We start from the raw sequence: 26,967 nt of genomic DNA, 5'->3' as shown, positions 1-26,967 counted from the left end.
GTTGGATAGATGTCCCTGGAAGGAACATGGCACTTTTAGCAAGGTCCCTTCATGTGCTGTGCGTATTAAATATAGCAAGCATCTGTCAAGTGTGGAAGTCTCCAGTTTTCCCCATAGCTTTATTCTGGAGATGGAGTCGAAGGCTGCTCTGAAGTCGATGAAGTCCACATAGAGAGAGACAGTATTACTAGATGAGTACTTCTCTATTAGGTGTTGGAGAACTAAGCCTTATAGTATATATAATTATAATAATGGTTATAATACCATATTGGTCCGAATATAAATCATACCCGCAAATAAGCCGCACCTTTAAAATTTGTGGGTGTGGCCCACCTCCTGGCACTACTGCCCTGAATGGGGGGTGGCCGGCCTTGGCGCCCTGCTCCCCACACTGGTGCCCGTGCTCGATTCTGCGCACGCTGCATGCCTGACTTCCAGCACTACCAACTCCTGGTACTACCGCCCCAAGCCGGCGCCAGCGCCGGCTGTCCCACCCCCACCCCCCATTCAGGGCAGTAGTGCCAGAAGCTGGGAGCGCAGCGCTCGGTTCTGAATATAAGCCGCACTTTAACTTTTCACAGTCAGAATTTGGGGGGCAAGTGCGGCTTATTTTCAGGGCAATCTGGTAAACAGATAATTTAAAGCTAGCCTCCATCCCATTTCATGAAATCACATGCATTGTGCAGTCAGCCTCTGTCATACTCTGCTTATTTCCCTCATGCCCTTTCACTGCAGCTAGTTCAGGTACTTTTTGCCTCCCTCCCCCCATTTTAGTAGACCTTGAATAAAAATTCTTCTTTTTTTGCTCTCTTTCTCTCCCCCCGCCCCCGGCTTTCTTTCATTTAGTTTGGCAATACCTGCTATTGCAACTCTGTTCTGCAGGCACTTTACTTTTGTCGTCCGTTTCGGGAAAAGGTTTTGGCTTACAAGGTCCAGCCGCACAAAAAGGAAACCCTTTTGACATGCCTCTCAGAGCTTTTCAACGACATCGCCGCACAAAAGATGAAGGTGGGGGTCATCCCTCCCAGGAACTTTATTTCCCAGCTGCGGAAAGACAATGGTAACTAGACTTCTTAAATCTCCATGTCCACTTCAGTGTTATGCATCCTTGGGGCCTTTCAGGTGTTACTTTAGTGGCTTGGGAGCTGCTTCCTAGAGGAACATGGAGATGGGGGGGGGGTGCAGAGAGGGTAATGTATTGGTTTGAGTGTTGAACTGGAATCTGGGAGACCAGAGGTCAAATCCTTATTTGACCATGAAGCTCACCTTGGGCCAGTCACTGCCTCTCAGCCAAACTTACCTCTTAGGGTTGTTGTGGCGATTAAACAAGGAGGAGAGAGCCACAAACAAACAAACAAACAAGTAGTAGTTGTTGTTGTTAAGTACCCGCCCTTCACCCTATTGTCCCAGAGCAGGTTACAATATTAAAGCACAACTGTAAGAACAGTTTAAAACAATTTAAAGAAAAAGAAATCTGTAAGAAAGAATGGGACATGTATGGGACAGAAAAGGCCAAAAACAGCAGAGTGATGTGAGGTTTGTTGGGGCCCTAATCTTATTGCAGGAGAGAAGAAGCCACTCGCCAGTTCACTCCAGTGTGCTTTGTTATTCACCCCTCCCAATGCACACCCACAATAAAACATAAGTTAGAACTGTTTATAACTATTTATAATTTAGATCCTGCTGAGATCAATGGGACAAGATGGCCATGGCTTAGTCCCTCGTTGAAATAAATGGGACTTAGTGCAGCTGCTTTAGCCTGGATCCTGCCCATTACCTGGATATTTGAGATGGGAAATTAGCTGCTGATATGGCACTTGTTGACAAGTGCTGAAATTTATGATCCTGAAGGGATGGCATGAATGTACATATCCAGTGTTGAAAGAGTGGTTAATGGAAGTCTGGAAAATTAAAATGATGCCAAAATTAACTAAATTAAGAGATAACAGCCAACAGATAGCAACTTCTAATACTTTGTTCCCTTTTACTAATTTTGTGAACAATAGCGTACAGCCTGGATATTGAATGCTGAAACAGGGGAGTGTGTTTTCAAGAGGCATTTAAAAGTAACTACTGTGTCCACCACCTTCTGCCCTTGGGAGGGTGTCCAGAAGGTTGGTGCCCGTACTAAGAAGACCCACTCCCTAGGTGTCATAGGGTAGCATCCCAGGGGCTTCAGTATAGCCAGCAAGGCTTTGTCTGTAGATCTTATCCATTGACCAGGAATGTCTGTGGGGAAGTGGTATGCCAGGTATCCTGCTTCTAAGTTCTTTAAGACTTTATATGCCTTAGTACTGGGAATCTCCATAGTGGATCCGCACTTTCTCTGCTAGATCTAATATATGCGTATAAAAATACATGCAGCAATCAATCCAGCTTAGTTTAAAAGCGCTCTGTGCCTCAGCCTGTCAGCTGTGTCTTACCTAAGCCTTGTGTCCATTGTCAGTCTCTAAATAACTCTCCAGACTTCATGAGGCAGAGTGGAGCACCAATATCAAGTGGCACGATTAAGAGGAACAGTATTACGCAGTGCATTTCACCTCATTCTGCCCCACCATACTTCATCTTGGAAGTAACTGAAATTGTACGCTGCGAGTGACCTAACAGCATTTTAATCACCCTTCCTTTTGTTTGTCTTGCACATCTTCATTGCCAGAACTCTTCAACAACACCATGCAACAGGACGCACATGAATTACTGAACTACCTGCTGAACAGGATTGCTGACTTACTACGAGATGAGAAGAAGCAGGAAAAGCAAAATGGCAAGCTGCGGAATAGAAGCAAAGGGGAGAAGGTGGACCGCACTTGGGTCCATGAAATCTTCCAGGGGACACTAACCAATGAAACCAGATGTCTTACCTGTGAATCTGTATGTTGTTGTTCTTTAAATCCCCCAAAGCTCTTCCTTATCCAACAATAAGCCATTAGAGTATGTTGGTCCATTGATTTCAGTGGGCCTACTCAGAGTATGACTTCTTTTCTTTTTGTTCATTTCTGTCCTGCCTTTCCTTCAATGAGCTCAAGCTGGTATACATGGTTCCCCTTCCCAGTTTTATCCTCACAACAGCCCTGGTAGGTTAGGCTGAGAGACTATAACTGGACTAAAGTCACCCAGTGATCACTCTCCCTTGGTGAGGTGTGATTCAGACTTATGCTACCACCTCCTGTGCATGCCTCTTTTTCACTTCTTGATTCCTCATGATCACAGAGGAGGGGTTTTTATTGTGTGTTGTTTGCAATAATTTACTCTGTTATGGGATACCAAACAGAAGGGGCACAAGGTCCCACAATGATGTAGGAAAGCAGTTTTGCAAGAAGTGTGATGTGTCAGTATTGGATCAGAGGTGAAGAACCTCATCGGGGGAGGGGGCAAATCTGGCCCTCCAGGCTTCTCCATCTGGTCCTTAGAACTCTTCCTAGGCCACATCCATTACCAGACTTGCTTCTCACCATCCTTGAGTGTTTTTGCTTTGCTAGAATGTGTCCTAGCATGCTTGCCTGATGAATGCTAGAAATTCACATCTGTTTATTTGCCTTCTTCACCTCTGGCACCACCCACCAGTGCCGTGTGGCCCCCAGAAGGTTGCCCAAATAGAATGTGGCCCTCAGGCAGAAAAACATTCTCCATCCCTGTGGTAAATGCTGGGGAGTCTAGTATGGTGATAACTTTGGTCTTACCTGTTTTATTACATTTTAAGAGTGCTCTTCATTCATTCTGGATCCCATAATGGGATACAAATAATATTTAAACAAAACAATTGCTACATCTAACCAATAAAACACAGTTTAAATAAAATAAGGAACACAGCAGCCGCCAAAACAATTTAAAGAAAAGTGTCAAGCAAACTTTCTTTGCAATGGCCATTAACTACACAGAGACCTTGAACAATCAGATAACTCCAAAAGCTTGGGAGGATGAGTGATTTTTTAAAAAGCAGGTTCCAGAAGCCCAGTAACACCAAGACCATCAAGCTAGGTTACTGGTGGCACGTCTTAGGTATTCCAGCAAAGGCCTTGTATATTTAGCTTCACGGCTAGTATGCTAACGAAATGAAAAAATGAGTCAAATAAGAAGGTATGAATATGTTGACTACTTTGGGGGGGGGGAATCTAAGGTAATCCACACCATACATTTAAAGCACATTTCATGCGTATGACTCCCCGTTAATGGTGCTTTGTATTTCAGATCTGTTAAGAGTAAACCACAGCTCCCAGGATTCTGGGAACTGAAAGCCATGTGCTTTAATGTGTGGTGTGGATGTCACCTGTCTAAGATAACCAGGGGAGATTTAAGGTGAGTTCCCCATAGACTGAAGGAGTAGAACAGCCTTCACCACAGCCTGATACCTTGTTGATGTTTTGGATTGCAGCTCCTATCAGCTGCAGCCGATACCCTGATAGGAATTGTAGTTCAAAATGTCTGGAGGGCACCAGGCAGGGCACCAGGCGGGCAAAGGCTGGAGTAGACAAATGGCTGTAAGCCATGGCAGCTATATGGAACAGTCAGTGTTATCAATTTTGCTGGTTTTTGTCATCGTACTTTAGACTTTCTTGATACATCTGCCTTATCACTCTTGGAAACAGGTTTGAAGTTAAAATCTACTTCACTTGATCCAGCAGGGCTCTTCTTAAGACGCATTTCAGTCTGAAGAAGATTGAAATAGGAACCAGTTAAGTCAGCCAGCCATTAATTTGCATCGTTTCCTGGAACAAATCCAGTCAATCAGCATGTCCTGCATCCAAGGAACTACATGACTTGCTTTGGATGTGTTTCTGCTATATGGTGAATTGCCTTTGAAAACAAGAGATGAGCTTCTAAAGCAGTGTGTGTGTGCATGCGTGCGTGTGCGCATGCGCACGTGTGTGTGACTCCTAAAATAGCTCTCTAGATCCTGACCTATTTCAGAAAAGTAAAGTCCTAAGCAGAGGGGGAATCTCGAGTGGGCTTTTAAACTTAATGTGCTTTAAAAATAGCATTGGTTTTGATACCTGCTCCATTCTAAAGGGATCTTCTCAGCCGGCATGGCGCAGGTTGTGAAAATTTGGTTCTGCGGCAATTGCCTGTCGCCAATGCAAGGCTTTCCAAAGGCCAAACTAAATATAACCCCACTCACACAATTAACAGTTGTGTGAATGGTTTGTTTTTTAAAAAATAAATAGCAATCACAGGTGAGCTGAATTCAGAGCCAATCAAGGGAGTAGTGGGGAGGGGTTTAAACCTGAACATGCCCAGCTGCAGTCCCTGTCTGGGTTGGATGGGGGAAGTTGCACATGCCTTTGCACTGGAAAGAAGGCTTCCTTTTGCACCAATGGAATTGCTGATCGGACAAATAGTTTTATGCTTAGTTTGTCATTTTATATGGGGAGGTGTTCTGTGTGGATGAAACTACATGTAGCCTGCAACTGCCCCTTATTTTGAGAAGAGGCTGACCAGCTATCTGGAAGATTTGGGACACATAAAAGGAAGTATTCTTATTCAGTGCATAGTTAAACTATGGAACTCACTTACACAGGAGGCGGCGATTGTCACGAGCCTGGATGGGTTTAAAAGAGGAATAGACAGTTTCATGGAGGAGAGGCCTATTGATGGCTATTAGCCATGATGGCTGTGCTCTCCCTTCACAGTTAGAGGTAGCAATGCTTCTGAATACCAGCTGCTGAAAGCCACAGGAGGGGACTATGCTCTTGTGCTCAGATCCTGCTTGCTGGTTTCTCACAAGAATCCTGTCTGGCCACTGTGAGAATAGGATGCTGGACTAGATGGGATCCTGGCCTTATCCAGCAAGCTCCTCTTATGCTCTTATCTTCAGCAGTCTTCAACCTTTTCAGACCTGAAACCTTTAACTCCAACCAGCAACGTGAACCTTAGACTGGAACTCATTTGCAGCTTCCCATTGTGGCATTCCTCTAGGAAGCCCACATCAGGTCACGAGGGCAATAGCCCGCCTCCTTGTTTGTTTGTTTGTTTGTTTGTTTGAGCACCAGATTTAAAATACAATAGCTTCTGAACATGGAAGTTTTATTACAGCAGGGAAGGGGAACTAGTCAGGGATGAAGGGAGTTGAAGTCCAGCAATTGATCCAACATGTCCCCCAGTATATGAAGAGAGGCAATAAGAGGCAGCATGGGGCTCAACATTGATTCTTCAGCATCTTTTAATTATTCCTTGTCTTTATTTCTCACTGCAGACATACCAGTTTGACAGTCATTCCTTCTCTGCAGGAAAACCCTAGGAATTGTAGTGTGGGGGGAGGGGAGCAAACTACAATCCCTGGGGTTTGCAGGGGGCAGGGGGAGTTATGTCACGTAATTTTGTTGTCTGTTTCTTCCTTGCCTTCCTTTTTTCCCTGGCTTTCTGTTTATCTCTTTAAAAAAATAAGGATGAAAAAATTAATAAAAAACCCAAATGTTAGTGGAACTGGTATGCCCCTACTGGGGTCAGGTCATGACTAATTTGGGGGTTGCAACCCATTAATAGAAAGCCAGTGGTCCATAGCTGCCTTCCTCAGTCTAATGCCCTCCAGATGTTTGAGATTACAACTTCCGTCAGCCCCAGTCAGTATCTGGAGGCTGTCAAGTTGGGGAAAGCTGATCTATAGCATATGAATCTGTATTATAAGCTGTGGTATTGATTTATGAGTGTGAGAGGATGCTGTGTGTCAAATGATGCTTGACTGCATGAGATCAAAGAGCCCTGTCCATCATTCTCTGCAGTATTGCCAAGGATTCTTGGGTACTCCTGTTTGGTTCTCCCCTTCCTACCACTATTCATTGCTTCTGTGGCCACCCCTACTCATACTTCCATTTGAGTGTAGGCAATCCTGTGCGGGGGTTCTGCGTGCATTGGTGGAGCTTGCATAAGCCCGCTTGCCCCCGCTCTGTCCCTTTGCATGATGTTTTTGTGGTGTTTGGGGGCTACCTCCAGGTTTGGCAGTGTGCAATTGGTTTGGCAGTGTGCGTGATTGCACATTATTTCGACATGCCTAAACCGGAAGTTGCCTGTATTAAAGATGTCTTCTTTCTTAAACTTGAAACATGACTACTAACCATGGTGGCTGTGCTGTGCCTCCAAAGTCAGAAGCAGTGATGCTTTTGAATAGCAGTTGCTGGAAACTGCAAGAGGGGAGTGTGCTTTTGTGCTCACATCCTGTTTGTAGATTTCCCACAGACACTTGGTTTGCCATTGTGAGAACAGGATGCTGGACTAGATGGACCAGTGGTCTGATCCAGTAGACTTTTCTTACGTTTTAGCATTTCTAAACTTGCTTATTTTTATTCCATTTACCCTGCCTCTTTTTTTCTTTTTTCTTTTCAAGGTTAGCAGCAAAGATGAGGACTTTCTGGACCTTTCAATTGATGTGGAACAAAATACATCAATAACACACTGTTTGAGGTATTTTTTTTAAAAAAAACCCAAACACCTCAAGAGCTTCCCAGATAAGCACTTGTGTAATGCTGTCAATATATGACACTTTACAGGAGCCTTTTGCTAACCTCCGGATCATAGAATCCTAGAATTGAAGAGTTAGAAGGGACCCCAAGGGTCTAAGCCAATCCCTTGCAGTGCAGGATTTACAGCTTAAAAATCCCTGGCAGGTGACAATCCAACCTCTGTTTAGAAACCGCCAGTGATGTTTTGGTGATGGTTGTGCTCGCTGGAGTTGATGGGAGTCATAGTCCAAAATGTTTGGAGGTCACCATGAATACTGTTTTACTGAGAGATATCATTAAAAAGTTGTATCCTTCCCCAAGGAACATATCCTCTAAATTTTGACAGATGGGTGGAGTGGGGAGAAAAGCCAGAGTCCGCATAGCAAGCATGTTGGTGACTTGTGCAAGTCAGTTATTATTCTTATTGTATTAATTTAATATCTATACTTCCCTATATCTGAAGGTCTCAGGGTGGTTCACATAAAATATCAAATACATAAAATCAAAACAAAACCAACAACCCAATAAAAAAAAAAGCCCCAAAGAGCCAGCATTTTTAAAAAGGGTATAGGATGTAGATCAAGTCAGACAAAGGCCTGGTTGAAAAGGAACATTTTTGCCTGGCTCCTAAAGGTGTATAGTGAAGGCACCAGGCAGACTTCCCTGGGGAGAGCATTCCATAGACGGGGAGCCACTGCAGAGAAGGCTCATTCTCGTGTTGCCACCCTCCTGACCTCTCGCGGAGGAGGCACTTGAAGAAGGACCTCAGTGGATGATCTCAGGGTCCGGGTAGGTTCATATGGGAAGAGGCAGGCCTTGAGGTAGTTTGGTAGTTCACCATACCTCAGCCAGTGTGATGTATCAGCAGAGCATACAGAGCCCCAGCAGAATCTTCAGAGATTTCCTGCTCCCAGCAGAACAGCTTCCAGAGTCCCCAGGTACAAAGCAAAGTGAAACAGTACTATCTTCTATATAGAGTTCTTCTGGGCTTTGAAGTAAAGATAACATGTACAGATAAATCCGCTAGCACTACCACCATGTAAAAACCACAGCCTCTTTTCTTGACTCTCACAGATTCAGAGTTGGATCCTGACAGCATCAGGACAGAACACGGACCTCAGGACATACACAAGACATACTGAAAGCTAGAGATTATTATACCCATCTCTACACCTACTGATGGGAGGGTGAATGACTCAGCACCCTTATCTCAGAGCATCCAGACTTAGGGGATGTGCTTCCTCCAGACATGAGCCCAAGCACTGTCATTTAACCCATTGTTCACATCACACCAATGAAGGGATGAAAACGAGCAAGTTCACTTATGCTAGAAATGGGAAGCCTTGAGAACATAGGAAGTCACATGGGGCTCCTTTGGAAGGAAGGGCAGGATATCAGTTCAGTCAATCAGGTAATCATCTGCCTTCTACTGAGTTGAGTAACAGGGCTGGACATGAATGCGACAGCACTCTGTGGTTTCCAGCACTCCACCATTGATAGCATTACCCTCATCCAACACATTATCGCCTGTGCAGACTAGTAGTGGTTTTCCACAGATCTTATTTCTCAGCACTCATTGGAGTTGCTGGGATTTGAGTTACAAGTTCCCTATCCCTGTGGTGCAGAAATGCGAGGCATGGAGCCTTAGGAACATGTGACAGAATAAATCATGTGACAGAGGAAGCTTCAGCCTCATCCTGCCGGCTGTCCAGTTTGTGGGCCGGATGGGATGTGAGTTTTCTCCTGCGAACCTGAGTTTGCTATAGTATAAATAAAAAACAGATTTATTTATCTCATAAAATTTATACACTGCGTGATTGTAAAACAAAACAATGTGGTTTACAAAACAAAACAAAAAATATGAAAAGGAATTAACAACAACAATTTAAAACTTTCAAAAAATTAAAATTATCAATAAATTGAAAACAAAACTTGCACCACCTTTCTAAATATCTAGGTAGGCTTGTCTAAATAAAAGTGTTTCTGGCAGGTGCCAAAAAGAGTACGGTGCAGGCGCCTGCCTGATATCAATAGGCAGGGAGTTCCAAAATTGAGGTGCTTCCACATTAAAAGATTTTAATGTACCGTATTTTTCGCTCTATAACACGCACCCGACCATAACACGCACGTAGTTTTTAGAGGAGGAAAACAAAACAAAAAATATTCTAAACGAAACAGTGGATGTATGTGGATCCATGCTTTGTAACCACGTTTTTGCACCACTGTGGTCCCAGGCCACAGTGGGTGCGTGATTTTTTTGGTGCAAACTGTAGCCATGGACATGCTGTGTGATCTGATGGTGAATTTGGGGTGACCCAGTGCAAAAATCCTGAGGATCCATTTGGATCCGTGCTTTGTAACCACGTTTTAAGTGGGGAGGGAAGGAAAAGCACTCAAGGGACAAGGAGCACGCATGGGGTGTGTGGAGAAGGATGCTGCTAATAATGCAGAAGAGGGGTTTAAGGGGAGAAGGCTCCTCTCCCCTCCCGCTTTGCTCCTTTAAAGCAAGCAGGCTCTCTGTCCCTCTCTCCTCCCCACTCAGTGGCTCTTCTCCTGCTTTGCTGTTTCAAAGTGAGCCACGGAGGAGGGAAGGAAGGGGAACCATGGATCATCTGCTCACGACTGCAGCAGATCCCCCTCCCCCGCCACCCGTAGGCATTCCCTCCATAACACGCACAGACATTTCCCCTTACTTTCTAGGAGGAAAAAAGTGAGTGTTATGGTGCAAAAAATACGGTATTTTTAATCTTTGTTGGAAGCCGCACAGAGTGGTTGGGGAAACCCAGCCTGATGGTGGGGTATAAATAAATTATTATTATTATTATTATTATTAATATTATTATTATTATTAAGTGCTTACAAATGCGGAGCAGTTATTAATGTGGCACCTGAAACAGTGCCAGTTCCACCAATTGAAATGGTTGAGTGGGCATAAACGGGGTAAGGCACTCTCATAGGTAAACTGCTCCCCAATATGAGGTATGAGCAAACAGGAGTTCTTGGTTGGTGGTGAAACGCCTGAATGTACTAACTCAGTGGTTGCCAATTGGTGGTCCATGTAACCCACCCAGGGGGCCTATGACACATACCCGTCAATTGTCCAGAACATCCTGTTTTGGGGGGCTGTGCTCTTGTGTAGGTCACACGACTTGCACAGGAGCAAGGTGCAGAAGACTCACATCCTAGTTTTGCACTGGGACTCATTGAGTGCTGTTCACATAACAAAAACTATGACAGAGATACCAACATTTTCAAAAGTAGGGGATCCATGGCTTTGGCTTTTGAAAAATTGGATTCGCAGTACTTGGCTAATTGCCCTAACTGCCCTAACTCTGATTTAACTTCCCATTTTTACAGGAAATTCAGTATTTCTGAGACTCTGTGCAGTGATCAAAAATACTACTGTGAGCAGTGTCGCAGCAAACAGGAAGCGCAAAAGAGGTAAGCCTAAAAGCTATTGGTTGTTGCATTTTTATGTCACTTTCCCTCCAATCTGCTCAAGGTTCTCCATCTCCTTTTGTTCTTACAATAGCCTTGTGTGGTAGATTAGGATAAGAAAAAGTGATAGAAAAGTCCATTCGGAATCTGAACCTGTGTCTTCCTTTGTCCAGCACTTTAATCATTAAACCACCCTGGTTCTCAATAAAAATAAGATAGGTTGGTTACAGTTCTCTTTTGTCTGAATTAGGGATTATATTATACATTATATAGAGAGCCAGGTGTGTCTGCTGCAATACTATGAGTACAGAAAAACACTAAACATGATATTGCATGTTTACTGCTTTGGTGGTGGTGGTGGTGGTGGTGGTAACTCTCCATGCTACAAAGCAGCGCTTATTTCAAAGCAACTGCAGTTTGGAACAATTTGTATTCCCTAGACTTTCTGTCGCTGAACCCCCCTTTTTGCTTGTGGGGTGCCCCACTTTTGTGATGGATTTCTTGAAACTATGCCTGCTGAAATCTCAGGTGGTGGAAGGATGACTAAACTAAGTTTCCAGTAGTCGGGCATTGGTTGAGGGTGCACTGAAGAAGCTCTGTGCATGACTTTCAGAATCTGAATCAGTTGTTCAAACCTGTTTTATAAAAGGTGATGAATGATTTATGCAAAATAAGAGACTGAACTCAGCAAGTTGCAGAATTCAGCAGGCACAAAACTTCGTATTCTTGATGCAGAGTGTTTGAAGGTTTACATGTGGAGGCTGCGACCCTGATAAGCTTCATCCTGTGTGACTTATGTAAAAGAAAGCTGTCATGTCTCAATACAAAGCAGGAACATATTTTGTGTTTTGAAGCAGAGCCAATCAAATATCTTCTGTTCAATATTTTCTCCTTTTGGAAAATGCCGACTGATAACCTGCAAAAACAAATTAAAGCCATCTGACTTGGATGGTTGGGTAAGAGTAAGTGTTACCACTTTTGCCTCCTACTTTTCTCACGGATACAGGAGAAAATCAATTGTTCTTATTTCTTAGTCAATAGCAGCCAGAGCCAAAAGGCAGAGTTCATTCTTTCTTCTGCTTTCCTTGTTGTGATGAGAGACGGATGCTTTTGGGCCTTATAAGAAGTTGCTTTGAGTCCAGATGCTCCATAATGCTCTTTCTCAGCCTTCACCAACCTTGTGCCCTCTAGATATTTTGCACTCCAACTTCCATCAACCTCAGCCAGCACAAGAGGGCTTGTAGGCTGAGGCTGTGAGAGTTGTAGTTCAAAACATCTAGAGGGCAGCAGGTTGGCAAACAGCTGCACTGATTCTTCCCAATGTTGCACAAAAGAGGTACTGAGTAATGTTTCAGATTTGCTAATATTGAAAAGGCTATCCATTTATTTGAATAACTTACCATGTTTACTGTTTTAAACAAGCTTTCTTAGAATTCAGAGTGATTTCATAACATGGATTCCACCCTCCACCATCTCATTCTCTTTTGGTCTTATTTTGTGGACCTAGGATGCGAGTGAAAAAGTTGCCCATGATTCTTTCTCTGCACTTGAAAAGATTCAAATACATAGACCATCTGCATCGATATACCAAACTTTCCTACCGTGTAGTCTTTCCTTTGGAGCTTCGACTCTTCAACACTTCAGGAGATGCTTCAAACCCAGATAGGATGTATGATCTTGTGGCTGTAGTTATTCATTGCGGCAGGTAAACTATGAGAGATCACATGCATACCATGTGATATAGCATTTGCTATGTATTTGGGGGAAATATTTGTCTGTTCTCTGTCTGTTTGGAGACGTTCTGCTTGTAGGCTTCCCATAAGCGTTTGCTTGGCCACTGTAGGAACAGGTGCTGGACTGCATGAGTCTTTGGTCTGTTCAAGCTTTCTCTTACTTCAGGGGTGGGGAGAATGTGGCCCTCCAGATGTTGCGGAACTACAGATTCAAGATAATTCGCCTGTGATAATTGGTTCCCTGATCATGTTGGCTGGGAGTTGTGGTCCAGCAATACCTGGAGGAACACAAGAGTGTCTTGCATGTTCTCTATTACAAGCCTTCTCTCAAAACATTTTAAAGGAAATCTTCCTACAGCTTTCACCTCTCTTCTCTTGTGCAAAGTAGTCCCCCTCTTGTTCATTCTGCTTCTGCTCTTTGGTACCTGTCTTCACCAGCTGATGGCACTTCCCATAGGATGGTCTACCCTCAGAATTATGGAGTCTGGTGGATTCCTGAATGCTCTGGGGGATTTCCCAGCTGACATGTTGAGACTCTCATCACACTGTGGAATGGTGATGTATGTGGAGCCATCAGCATGATCTCTCCTGAGTGTATTCACCATTGCTATGGAGCACATAGGTTGTCTTTGTACTCTAGTGACCTGCATGTCTGAGGATGAAGACCAGCTTGAAGAAGTGTGGTTGACCACCTACCCCTTGACCATCTTGGCTTCTTAAAGTTGGCCATAGTAGATGGACTGGGTGGGTCCAGGGAGTGATCAGTGCTTCATTTGAGGAGGGAGAGGTACCACCCACTCTGAACTTCCTTAGAACCTCCTTAGAACCTCCCTCTACCTGGAAGTGTTAAGCAACCATTAAAAAGGTAAAGGACCCCTGACAGTTAAGTCCAGTTGCGGACGACTCTGGGGTTGCGGCGCTCATCTCGCTTTACTGGCTGAGGGAGCCAGCGTTTGTCTGCAGACAGTTTTTCTGGGTCATGTGGCCAGCATGACTATGCCGCTTCTGGAAAAACCAGAGCAGTGCATGGAAATGCTGTTTACCTTCCCGCTGGGGCGGTACTTGTTTACAAATATCACTTTTTGGGACAAGGGTACTTGAGAGGGTGGTGTTGGTCCAGCTTCAGGCATGCTTTGAGGAGACTGAATATCTGGATCCATTTCTGTCTTGCTCTGAAACTGCCTCAGTTGCCCTGTTTGGTGACATTGTTATTGGATTGGCTCAAAAAAGTGGGACTTGAGCACACTGTACTTCAATAGTTTTGCTCATATCTTCAGGGGCATTTCCACAAAGTAACTATGGGAAGCTACTGTTTGACACTGTGGGAACTTTACTGCGGTGTCTTGCAGGGTTCTTGCAGGGATACGTGGATGACACCCATCACTATCTGTCTCTCCTGTCTGAGTCAGGAGAGGTGGCTGAGGTGCTATACTGGTGTTTGGAGGTATTGGTGGGTTGGATGTGGACCAAGAAATAGAAACTATCCTGAAAAGACAGAGATGTTATGTGTTCCAAGTTCTCAAGTCAAGGACGTGGGAAGATGGCTTGCTCTGGACAGGGTTGCACTTCCGTGGAAGGAGCAGGTCTGTAGCTTGGGTGTACTGCTGGATTCAACATTATCACTTGAGGCTCAGATGGCCTCAGTGACTAGGAATGCTTACTTCCAGCTGTGGCTGGTTTGCCAACTACAGCCCCTTCTAGACAGCGATGACTTAACCACTGTACTCCATGCTCTGGTAACTTCCAGATTGGATTATTCCAACATGCCCTTGAAGACAACTCAGAAACTTCATCTGGTTCACAATGCTCCAGCCAGATTACTGGCTGGGCTTCCCTATAGAACTCATATAGCCCCTGTTCTAACACAGCTGCGTTGGCTGCAGGTTTGTTTCTAGGCCTAGTTCAATGGGCTCACACTAGTGTTTGAAATACTAATTGACTTAGGCACCAAATGACCCCCTCCTTCCCTACAGACTCACTCAGGGCGTAAAATCAGCAGAATACCTGGTAGTTTGTCTTGGTAGTTCTACTGCCCTCAGAAGTTTGGGGTGGCGGTTGTATCCCTGCAGAGGGCATCACCTCTGGCAACCCCTAAGTTGTGGAATTTCAGATTTCAGGAAATGTGAAAGAGGCACCTCTTTGCTATGGCTTGAGAAGTATGTTTTCAGGATGCACACTAATCCTGTGCTTGTAGTTTGTTTTAACTGTTTTTAATACTGATTTTTAAAATTGTTGTCACCCACCCTGGGCCCTGCTAGTGAAGGGCAAGTAATAAATGTGGTTGTGATACTAGTAATAATAATAAGTCTGCATCTCAGAGGGTAGCTCACTAGGGAATGGCTGCTCATGACTGCAGGTGACAGATGACTGATAACTATTTTATATGTTACAGTAGCTTAATGTGTTCCATCTCATTTGTACAATCAAGGAAGAGTTCTCAAGTTGTTTTTAAAAAGCAAAAAACTATTGTTGGATTTCCCTCACTCCCTGCCGCCCCCTACAGTAATTTAAGACATTTGCTTGATGCGCGCACAAATTATACATGAATTAATGTTTTCAACTGATCGTTTAGAAATGCTGAGTTATTTGTAGAAGCCAGGTGTAGGCTGCTCCCATCTTCTCTGAAAAGGAAATTGAAATAAAATCTATTATTGAAACAATGAAATTATTTAAAGCAGTATAGTTTGACCAAATGTTTTTAAAGGTTTATATTTTCATGGAGTCAGCGCCACCTGGTGAGAATTCATCAGCACCGAGTTAACAAGGATAGCCAATTAAAAATGGCAAAAGGGAGCATTACCTGCACATAGGAGGCTACCTTAGACATGGTCAGACCGTTGGTCAGTCTAGCTCAGTAGTGACTGCACTATCTGGCAGTGGCTCAGGAGTTCCTCTCAGCCCTGCCTGGAGATGCTGGGGGTTGAGTCAGGGGCCAGCAGCATCCAAAGCATGTGTGCTGCTGTTGAGTCACACAGCCCTTTCCCAAAAAACAGTAAATGCCAATGAGAAGGGTTGCAGCCTAACCTCTACCCTGACTAGTTTGCCATGCACATGATATGTTTTCGTTTGGAGGGCTGTTCAGTCTTGTGAACCACCATCTGCTTGAAGTGGTAGAGCACAGACACAGATTCCCAGGTTGCTAAGAATTAGGCCTACATTGCTGTGTGGATCCTGTATTCGCACACACTTTTAAAAAAACCTGTAGGTTTCAGTGACAACCATTAATTTATGATATTAATATACCACCTGTCTGACTGGGTTGCCCTAGCCACTCTGGGTGACATCCAACAAATTAAAACATCACAGTAAAACATAAAACATTAAAAACTTCCCTATACAGGGCTGCCTTCAGATGTCTTCTATAATTTGTATAGTTGTTTATTTATTTGACATCTGATGGGAGGGCGTTCCACAGGGCGGGTGCCACTGCTGAGAAGGCCCTCTGCCTGGTTCCCCATAACCTCACTTCCCACAGGGAGGGAACCGTCAGAAGGCCCTCAGAGCTGGTCCTCAGTGTCCAATGGAGGTGGAAATGTTCCTTCAGGACACTGAGGTATACAGGGTTAAAGGTGTTCAGGGCTTTAAAGGTCAGCACCAACGTTTTCGTTTTGTTCCAGTGGTCCAAACCGTGGACATTACATCACCATTGTGAAGAGTCATGGTTTTTGGTTGCTGTTTGACGATGATATTGTAGAGGTAGGTCTATATATTATGCCAACTTCTCACACTCTGGTGATAACTCTCACGGTGTCTTGGATGTAAGTCATTGTCACGACACATTATTTAGGCGTTTAACCTTGACTGGTGAAAAGTGAGCTGCTTTTACCAGTCCCGTAAACACTTTTGGTGGTTGGTTATTTTGCTGTTGTTTTCTCATTCTTTGCCACTGATGGTCACAGAAGAATAAGGGTTCAAAGGGGGGGGGAGAGTCTTAAGAGATCTGCCACCAGGTGCTTTTGCATAGCAACAAGTGCAGAAGTCCTGGATGGGCTTCATAAGTAAGCAAAGAGCAGGATGGGGAAGGGAAGGAGAAGGGAGGCAAAAATTAATAAAGTTCCATCTTGAAGGTTGGGGTTCAGTGTAGGTCCTGGAATAACTGAAGTCAACTGATACAAGTGCCCTGACTTGAAGGTGGTTGATATTGAAAAGTGATTAAATTATTACACTCTGTTGGTTGCCTTGTTAAAGGCAACAGCATAATTTCAAACGTCTCTTCTAACCATGGTGTGCAAACCCATTTCAAAGCATGTGTTCAATCTCTCATTTACAAAGGAATTGTGACTTGCATTTAAAATGGTTTACATAGATGCACAGGTAGTGCAAAATCCCGGTTAAATATCCAGAATAAAAGAGGATGATCACCCTGGAGGGGGGGGGGAAAGGAGGGACTGTTTCGTTCCTGTCCAGTTCCAGATTTGCCAACCAGAGTACCCATGTTACATCTGCACTGGACAAAATTGATCCCATTTACTGTCCACTGTCTAGATCAGCGGTTCTCAACCTGTGGGTCCCCCCCAGATGTTGTTGTACTACAACTCCCATCATCCCTGACCACTGGTCATGCTGGCTAGGAATGATGAGAGTTGTAGTCCAACAACATCTGGGGACCCACAGGTTGAGAAACACTGGTCTAGATCATGTTTTCTCTTCCCTGTTTGATTGGAGCAACATCTGTTGATGTCTAGACATAGCAGTCAATGGGTCAGAGTGCTGTCACTATTCACTGCTTTCCACCGGAGAGACAAAGGAGGCCATTTAGAAAAGACACTCTGAGTCAACACGAACTTGTACTTCTAAGTTTCAAGGCTATGAAGATGTAACTTTTCCAAAAATACAGTATTGATCCTGCAGTATTCTTGATATTAGGGCAAGGAACATAAGGGTGTTGGTTGCCATGAGACTGATGTGTTTTCACTTCCAGAAGCCAATAGTTTCGCCAGCAGCGTCAAAGTGTTTATCAGATTGTGAAAAATAGCTACGGAAACGGGAAGAAGTTGTTTTCATGCCCTGGCTATTTTTTCTGAAGAACTGTTGTTGAAAGGACTGGCAATGAAAATTGGAACCCATTTCCTTTTCAGTTCTTAGTCTGAAAGATTTTTTCATGTGTGGAGAAAGTTCTGTTTGTTTAAAGGAAAAGATATTGCAACCAAGCTGTGTGGTTAATTAAGTGGCTTATTGTTGGGTGGGGATGGGAGCTCTCCGCAATTTAGCCACTGGTCAGGGTTATGGGACCCTCAGGTTTCCCCTATCAGTTCTTCATTTTTATTACAGAATTGGTAATCAGCTGGTTGGTTGATGGGTTGTGGAAAGGGACCCAGTGTATTCTAGATCTGATGCCTATAACCCCATAGAGACAGAGCTTAGCCTCCTTTCTTTTCTCTTATATGGGTCTGGCTCCATATCGTTCCAGGACCACATCTTCCACATCTTCCATCAAGCCATAAATACAGTGTGTACCCTTCCCTTTGCCGTGGCACCTGCCTACCTATCTTGGGTTCCCCATTGACATTTGTGGCATGGGTTGCTGCCAGTCTAGTGTCCTGGGGCTAGGTTGGTTTCTGAGGTTTCCACTGGGGTGAGTCATCAGATCACTCTGGAGGACAGCTGCTCTTGCTCTTTTTTCTTTTAGAAATGGAATTCTGTGTCTACAGGTATTCTTTGTCAGTGTTATAGTTTCTGTTAGGGTGTCGTTAGCAAGCCTTGGTGCTCTAGGATCACCATCTGGATCCTGCTTCACATTGAAAGTGGCAAATACCTGGATGGGAAGGAAGAATCCTCCCACCACTGCCTGTATGAGTCCTCAGAATCCCAGTTTCTCTCCCCAGATTTATGTGTCACCAAATCAGTAACTGCAGCTGCTGTTTTATTGATGGCTACATATCCATCGAGGATCTGAGTTGGTCTCTGCTGGATTGCATTGAAATAGCTTGTATCCAGCTCCCCCAGTACTACTATAGCTGGGCTCCTGAACCACTTTTCATAGGAATCCTTATCTTGGTATCAAACAGGTAGGGGTGCAATGGATCTCTTGAACCATTAGCCTCTGCTAGTGCATTTAAAGTCCCAGCAGACCTACCATGACTTTTCCACAGCCTCACTGCCCATGTGAGCCAGAAGACTGTTCATTCTGTCAGTGGCTCTATTTCCCTGGTTAGGGCCTGGATCTGAGTAGCTGTCATTGGCTTAATTTGAGTAATGACTTCTTGTTGCTGTATTATGAGCCCTGTGTTGGCTCATCTTTTCCCAGCTGCCTTTTCTGTTTTTCTTTGTGATGTTCTGTGAGTGCTCTCAATTTTTATTTAATCATCTTCTCCCTTTTTCTCCCTCGTAACTTGCCTCCCAGCACCTGCTAGTATCTCCTGACATGACTTGTCTGATTCCTCCTGAATTTGTTGGGTGGCTTATATCATATCCTCTGCTACCCAGTTGATTCTGTTAAATCAGACATTGGTATCAGTTGCCTGCCTTTCACCATTACTCAGGACATTGAGAGCCTGGTTATGCCTTCTGCTGTTTTTGTCCAGTCTTTGACTTGTTTTTGCTTTGGCTCAACAGGAGGTTGGCAAGGATCTGAATCACAGGTCTGCTCCTGTGGTGTAGTCATTGCAAGTCCCAAATGCCCATATCCCTTTTCACCTTCATATACAAACATTTCAAAGAATCATAGAAGTGTCACCTAGTATAACCCCTGCAATGCAGGAATCACAGCTACAGTATCCCTAGCAGAATGGCCATCCAACATTTGTTTAAAAACCTCCATGGAAGGAGAACCCACCACCTTCCGAGGGAGTCTGTTCAACTGAACAGCTCTTAATGTTAGAAAGTTCTTCATAAGGTTTAGTCAGAATCTCATTCCGTGTTAATTTTAATCTATTGGTTTGGGTCCTACCCTCTGGAGCAGCAGAAAACCAGCTCATTCCATCTTCCACATTACAACCCTTCAGATATTTGAAGACTGCTATCATACCCTCTCTCAATCTCCTCTCCTGCCGGCTAAACATACACAACTCCCTCAACCGTTCCTCATAAGGCTTGGTTTCCAGACCTTTTGTTATCTTGGTTGCCTCCTCTGCACACCTTCCAGCTTGTCAATATCCTCCTTATACTGTGGTGCCCAGAACTGGTTGGTGAGATCCCACTGTGCCTTCGGGTCCTAATATGTCTAATAAAGAATAGTGTTGGCTATGAGAAACAGTGCTCCCAAGTTTATTTAACACATCTTTTAAGAATATAAAACCTCAATATTGGTGGTACTTATTAATACAACATAGATTTGGACAGAAATGGAAACCCCAGTTTGGCAGCCATGGGGCTTGATGAAAAGATGGGGCCACCATCACATCCATAGGTCTGCCTCTTGTGCTAGGGCAGAAGGCAGGGAACGGGGCAGGCAGACAAAATGCTGTGAACCTGAAGCTGGCACGGTTTTTTAGTCCCAGATGAGTCTTGATTGTATCATGTGCTGCTCTGGGTCCTGTGCATCCCAGACTAACTCAGGCCCTTCACACACCTTGTTTCTGGGGTTTCCAGCCATCCATTTGCCCAATCCAGCCCACCCCCACCCCAGTGCAAAAAAGGGGGGCTGTTGGATTGTATCCATCAAACCCAAAATCTACTTTTGCACTGTAGATCAATACTAACAGTTTTCTTTATATTTTTGGGTTTTTGCCAATAATTGCCAGTTTCTGAAGAACTGTGCTAGCTATGATAAATTAAATGTCTGCTTATTTTTTACCTATACACCCAAATCTTACCTTCCATTACTGTATGGGCCTTATCAATGAAATGGATTTAGCACTGGTGATAAATCCTCCTGCGGCGAAGTCTCCTCCTCCAGACTCCCCTCTTCTACCGCCACAGGCAGCTGTCTCACCGGTTCCACAGAACCACACAAATCACTGGCCCTCCCCTTAGATTATCCTTCCTACCTGCCTCCTCTGCCCACACATGCCCCCACTCCTCGGGCTCCTGCCCATCGCTGACATGGAGAATCTAAAGGAATGCATTTCCTTTAACATTTTCAAATATTTTTAAATTAAATTGTAATAACAAGCAGGTTATAGGAAAAAACATATGAAAGTAAAATCAGTTTTTTGTTTGTTTTTTAAAAAAGAAAAGATAAGCTGTCACAATGCCAGTAAGTAACTACAGGGTAGAATTAATGCAATTTACTGTTGATAATAGACCATCTTAAGAGGGAAAGGATGCATGGTCTCTAATTACAAAGAGTTCCATAGCCTAAAGCAAAATACAGTGGTACCTTGGGTTACATACGCTTCAGGTTACAGACGCTTCAGGTTACAGACTCTGCTAACCCAGAAATAGTACCTTGGGTTAAGAACTTTGCTTCAGGATGAGAACAGAAATTGTGCGGCAGCAGCAGGAGGCCCCATCAGCTAAAGTGTTACCTCAGGTTAAGAATAGTTTCAGGTTAAGAACAGACCTCCGGAATGAATTAAGTTCTTAACCCGAGGTACCACTGTAGCTTTTCTAAGATGATTTTCTAAGTTTCTATAGAAATTGAAAGCTTTTATATTTTAAAATGAGCCCCCTTTTTAATTAAAGTCCTGCTTGATTAATAAGTGGTACCTTTTTAGGCTAGGAAATATTTGTTTTTGAACAATTTTTGTCCTTCTGTAGTATACTTAGAGGTAATGTGTGGCTAATAATCCAAATTAAATAGCCGGTTGCATAATCCAAGTGAATTTTCCAAGTCTTTTAATTCTGATGCAGTCTCTCTGTGACAACCACCACCACCTCCCAGAAATATTTTGCTGAATTTAAAGGGGGGGGGAGACACTAAGTGAAATTCAGCAGGTAGTGATGTTATTTCCCCCTCCTTAATCTTCTCGTTGTCTTAAATTGCAGAAAATTGATGCTAAAGCAATTGAAGAATTCTATGGATTAACATCGGACGATACCAAAAACTCAGAATCTGCATATATCCTCTTCTATGAATCAAGGCACTAAGACAGTGCACCCTGAAGCATCTTGCATGTTTTCAGAAAAGGAATCAAGCCCCTGCTCAGATAGGACATTGTAGCGATAGTAAAATCGATACCTCATCATTGCCATAGGACCACAGGACGTCACCAGGACATAAACTGGGACATTTTCTCAAAGACGACAACTGCCATTAGCAAGAAGGCATCTTGCTTTGGATTTCTTTCTGGGCTATTTTATACTTGTTGTCTTCCCAAATCTGTGTTACCTCTATTTGAAATATGCCTGCTTCAACATTCAAGAACCAAGGAAATATTTTCTTGCTTTTCAGTAGTATTATACAGTTAGTTCATCATTCAGGGTTGATGGCCTGAGACTGTCCCTTGGTTTCTATTTCTCCTGTTTTTTTCTGTATTCTAGCAGAATGATTTCAGTCTTCAGTGTCGGCTCAAGACCTGTTTTAGGGTGTGAGTTGCAGAAAGTTGCTGACTGCTGTTGGTGGCCCAAAACAGGATTGCTGCCAGATTAAATTGTATTGGAAATATCATGCCTTTAATTCTGTGTGTGGCAAGAGAAAAAGAAAAAGTTGTTCCTATAGTGTTGTGAATTTCCTCAAAGGGTAGCATTTTGATTTCAGACAACACTATTCTTCTTCTTCATTTATCCCCACTTTGTCCCCCCCCCCCAAATCTTATTGAAATGTTATTTTTATGTGCTTTATAATGTATTCTCTACTCAAAGCCGCAATATTGCAGAATCTAAGGGAGCAAAAAGTAGATGGAAGTCTTTGAGGACCTGTAAGATGAATTGATTGCATTTCTTGGAGCTCTTATGTAAGCCAAAAGTGCCCTCTACTGAAAATAGATATATTTGTTGTTTGTTTCACCGTATAACAAACTCTACAGACACAAACAAAAAGGCAGTTTTTGGAGTGAATCTACATTCTATAAATACCTATTAAGAGGCAACACTAATTCTGAGAATTAATGAACAAATCATCCTTGTTTTGCAAACAGCGGGAGTTTAAGAAGAACTAACTGAGGTCAACATGTACCGATGCCTTGAGAAGTATCCAATTTAAGCTGCGGACCATGTATAATTGCCCAGTTCTCGATTGGCTGCTGCTTCAACAGAAAAACAAGGCTGTCTCATGAAGACTGAATTTCACTTAGTGTCTGTTTACCAGATCTGCTGCCCCTGTTTATCCTGCCACCTGAATTGGTCACCACTGTGCCTCCTGAGTGGGGTGGTCCAGGATCCAGTGACCAGTTTTGGCTATGGGGAGTCTTTGTTGTGCCTAAATTGACATTCCCACCTGAAATGGCTTCCCAGCATGTTCAAGTGGAGGGGAGATACTTTGAGCAGTCCTCTAAAAACATCAGGATTGCCTCCATTGTAGCAATGGGAAACATGTGCAGCAGTTCCTTGTAAGCGTTAGAGCACATGGAACTCTGTACTGGGACACATGAGTGGAAGTGGAGATTCAGCCTTCCATTTGGTTGTAACATTAAAGCCGCCTCTGCTTGTCCCAAAGCAGCCCTCTGTATCATGCTCACTGTCAAGGAGGAGGAGATCTACTTAATTGCAATTCCATAACTTGTGCTCTGGTTCTCCCCCCCCCCCCAAAAAAAAACCCCAACAACAACCATTATGTGCAAACATCACGTCACATTCTCTTAATGTCTTCTTATGCAGTTGTCTCCCCGGCAGAATTCTGCTAGCAACAAATTCTGCAATTAAAAACGGACAAACTGTCAGGTTTCAGCATTCACACTTCAACCACTTCAGGGAGAAAACTGATGTTGCCTAATATATTAATGCCAAAATATGCAAAAGTAATCTTTTCTTCAGAGGTTGTCATCACTAATAAAATAAGTCTTTGACAACTGGCTCTTGATAATGCACTACAAGTGAATGTTCTCTTGGCTAGAAATCCACCCGTAAAGACCCAAAATGGGGCCGTTAAGCAAAGCCTGTCATCTTGTAGGTCTTCAGAGGAAGGTCACAGGTGTGAAGGCACGCACTAAACAGCAAATGGCAGAGTAATGTAGGAGAACATAAGGCAGAACATAGGACCACCCACTTCTATTTTGTGTAATTGGTGATAATCCTTTTACAAATAAAATGCCTTGTAAGAAATAGAAAATATTAAGATATATATACTATAGATTAAAAGTGCACTTTTGCTACAGTTTCTATTGTGAAGAGAGTGGTTTGATGCTGCTTCTGTATAATTAAATGACTGCCAAAATGTTTCCAATAAAAGATTGAGTATGGTGAAGGTGAAATGCCTCAACTGTATGTGTGTTGTTGCTGTTTTTAAATTGAATTTAAATGCTAGACTAGGGGATATGTTTATTCCATTTTTATCCTCTGAAAGGTGGTATGTGTGGTCTCCCTGTGCTGAGATAAAGTGACTCATGCCAGTTATATATATTTTTTTATTTATTTAGCACAATGTGTGTCTTGCTTACCTGTAAATAAAACTTGTAAGTGGTTGACAAAACGGCAAAACAAAAGTATAGATTAAAATTAGCAAAGGTGACAGCCGTTTTTTAAAATTAGAAATTAAAGCTCATGGCAGCTTTTACGTGTCTGGGTAGGTTTGCCCAAACAGAGATTTTAGTATGTGCCAAAACAGATATAACAAAGGTGCCTGACTGATGCCAGTACAAGATATATGTTATAGTTCAAATATCTGGAGTGTTCCATGCTGATTACCCTTGTTTGTTATATGGTATGTTGGTAATATAGCCATATTGCATATGAGAGAGCTAGAAGTAAGATTTGAAATGGAAGCTTCCCGGTTCACAGCTCAGCCTCTTAGAAGGCATGTTCAGGCCTGGCATTAGCACATAATACATCAGTAGGCAAGTGTAAGGGCAACTTGTAGTGCCCACTGCACTGATGCCTGGATTTGGTTTCTCCCCTTGGGGAGGTCTAGCCTGAAATGGCTCTCCCCACCTTTGAAAGCCACCATGGGTTGTGAAACAAAAAACTTTACATTGACCATTTATTTCTCCAAAACTTCATGCTGAATGTTGAATAGCCTTGGTGAGCAACTGTCCTTGTGACAACAGTCTCATCTCTGTGTGTCTGTAATAAGAGTTTTATGTTCAACCCATTTCTTTGCACATAACTTCTATTAAGAGCATGGGTTTTGATTAAATTAATGATTTCCACACCTTTTTTTCTAGAATAGAAAGCAGGACTTCACTCACATGTTTGGAAGCTAATGCTTCTCTGGGGAGAAAGCAACTTTTTGAACACAAATTACACTATCCATTAAAAAAACCACATTTGGTGGTGGTTTTCTACAAATTTTTGGGCAGTGTCAGGCAGTTCCCACTAGTTCTAAATGTATTGTACTCTGGTTTCTTGGGATTGCCAAGTGTTTAAACAGAATGTAGAATTTTTCATCCCTTTTAAACAGACTGGGTGAAGTACAGAGTAGGGAGGTCCTGGACTTAGTAGCCTCTACTGTCGTAAGACATGCCATTAAGGTAAAACATGTCAAATCACATGGCAGGTTCATACAGGGTAGGTGGGGCTATGCACAAACCGAGTGGCAAATACATACAGATATGAGACTGCCTCAAATCAGGACAAATATGTACTGCCTAGTATTTCACTCTTAAGAGGCAATTTCTTAAGAGGCAGAGAGCTGGGCCTGGATAGCATGGTTGAATATTTTTTTTGTCTATGTGTCTCGTATCTCCTGGGATTGTGAGTTAAGAGGCTGCAGTAGCCAATGCCATAAGAATCATTTCTGCCAGTTCTGGTGGCATGCTGGCTGGGGGCAGTGATTAAACTCCTTAGAGCTGAAGCACAACAAACAGAAATTTGAGGTTTCTGTGCATTGCTGTTTGTTCTGATTCAACTTTAAAGAGCAGGTTTTCACAGGGAAAGCTCCAGAGCAAAAGTGTGGGTGGGGGCATTTGAACACAGAGCTTTAAATTGCCTGAAAAGCGCAGAGGAGAGATAAGTGTGCATAAGCTCTTAGTCTTGCCTGTGTAGCAAGTGCTAGCTGCCCTGCTGCGTTGATGGTCCATGGTTCACAAATAAATACAGCTTTTAAAGTTTTCCTGGTTCCAGCTGCCTTACTGGTAGTTGTGCACACCCATTGCAAGGTCTCTTCGCGTAGTGAGTACCTTTCCCAAATCCATGAGGTACTTCATTCAGCACATAAACTATGGACCTCACTTGCACAGGAGGCAGTGTTGGCCATCAAGTTGGTTGTCTTTAAAAGAGGACTGGACAGATTTCATGGAGAAGAGGGCTATTGAAGGCTACTAGCCATGATGACTATATCCCACCTCCACAATCAGAAGCATATAACCAAGACATTTGCCTGTATGGTATTGTTACATACTCCTTTGGAAAAAGCTGTTCAGACAGCTCAGCCTGTCAGCCCTTTCCTTGCATTCCATCAACAGTGTGCATATATAGGGGGGTGCAGGGAAGGACACTGGTGTAGAATGGAATGCCCCTATTTTCATCTGAGGAAAGTTGGAGGGTATGACATGATGCAAACATTTTTCTGTGCCTTTTTCCTTCCCCTTCAAAAAATCTAGTTCTGACCACTTGCCACAGACTCCAGTAATTCCAAAGGATAGGTTGCACTTTTGTCAAGCTCCGGAACAAGTTCAGTTTTGGTCTTGCTAAACTAGCTGCTGTGATGGGCTTTGTCTTCCTAAGACAACAAGGATACTATAGCAGAGCACTTCCTCTTCTCGAATATCACAGTGCAAGTCTCCAGCAGGTTGCTATTCAAAACTGGCTTTTGGAATTGAATAACCAGTAGTGTGTTGAGTTTGTTCCTTCCTGCTTTTACTGTTGCAGATTTAGTTGTCATGCCTAATGCTTTTAAAGGTTGCAGTGAGCCACCTGGAGGGTGAGTTGCCTCTTACAGATTTGCTTTTGTGGTGAGATTATCAAGGTATTCTAAAAGAGTTATCTGTGTTCAGATTAATGTGTAGAGTACCTACTCAGAATGATAAAATCATTGCAAACAACTAGTGTGCAAGTCTTAGCAGATGTAAGAAATAATTGGAAATCACCTATAACCTCTGCCCTCTAGATGTTACTGAAATCCCAACTCCCATCAGCCCCAGCCAGTATGGCAGTGGGTTGGGAATGATGGGAGCTGGAGTTGAACAACAGCTGGGAGACCACAAGCTCCCCATCTCTGAGCCAGGGAAACATTATTGTATATAAATCATCCAGGAGAAAAGAAACTCAAGCACATAATTAAATCATACAAAACAAAAGAAAGAACAGCAAACCAGCTAAGTGTTATGCTTTGGATTGAATATCTCCAGGCAACCACCATTAGGACTTCTTATGACCTTACTACTGTTTCATTGCCTTATGCACAATAATATCCAGCCCTGCAAAATGCTCACTTTATCTGCCTATCA

The 26,967-nt window shown here is 43.3% G+C and overlaps 1 protein-coding gene across 3 annotated transcripts in view; it reads left to right on the top strand.

The window, feature by feature from the left end:
* LOC128406159 (ubiquitin carboxyl-terminal hydrolase 46-like) overlaps positions 1 to 23,167 on the top strand; it is a 32,803-nt gene extending 9,636 nt beyond the window's left edge. For 2 of the 3 annotated variants that reach the window (XM_053373193.1, XM_053373195.1), the window contains exons 2-8: positions 847 to 1,060; positions 2,657 to 2,871; positions 7,319 to 7,395; positions 10,791 to 10,874; positions 12,379 to 12,576; positions 16,222 to 16,300; positions 21,473 to 23,167. In XM_053373193.1, the coding sequence (XP_053229168.1) occupies positions 1,003 to 1,060; positions 2,657 to 2,871; positions 7,319 to 7,395; positions 10,791 to 10,874; positions 12,379 to 12,576; positions 16,222 to 16,300; positions 21,473 to 21,574 (813 nt within the window). In that variant the 5' untranslated portion in view covers positions 847 to 1,002 and the 3' untranslated portion in view covers positions 21,575 to 23,167. The remainder of the gene's footprint in view (positions 1 to 846; positions 1,061 to 2,656; positions 2,872 to 7,318; positions 7,396 to 10,790; positions 10,875 to 12,378; positions 12,577 to 16,221; positions 16,301 to 21,472) is intronic. The other variant, XM_053373196.1, reaches the window with a different exon arrangement.
* The last annotated feature ends 3,800 nt before the right edge of the window (positions 23,168 to 26,967 follow it).

Source organism: Podarcis raffonei, chromosome Z (assembly GCF_027172205.1).
Source record: "Podarcis raffonei isolate rPodRaf1 chromosome Z, rPodRaf1.pri, whole genome shotgun sequence".
Lineage (NCBI taxonomy): Eukaryota > Metazoa > Chordata > Lepidosauria > Squamata > Lacertidae > Podarcis > Podarcis raffonei.
The sequence above is the reverse complement of the archived record's forward strand: the minus strand, read 5'-3'. Positions and strand labels throughout refer to the sequence as shown.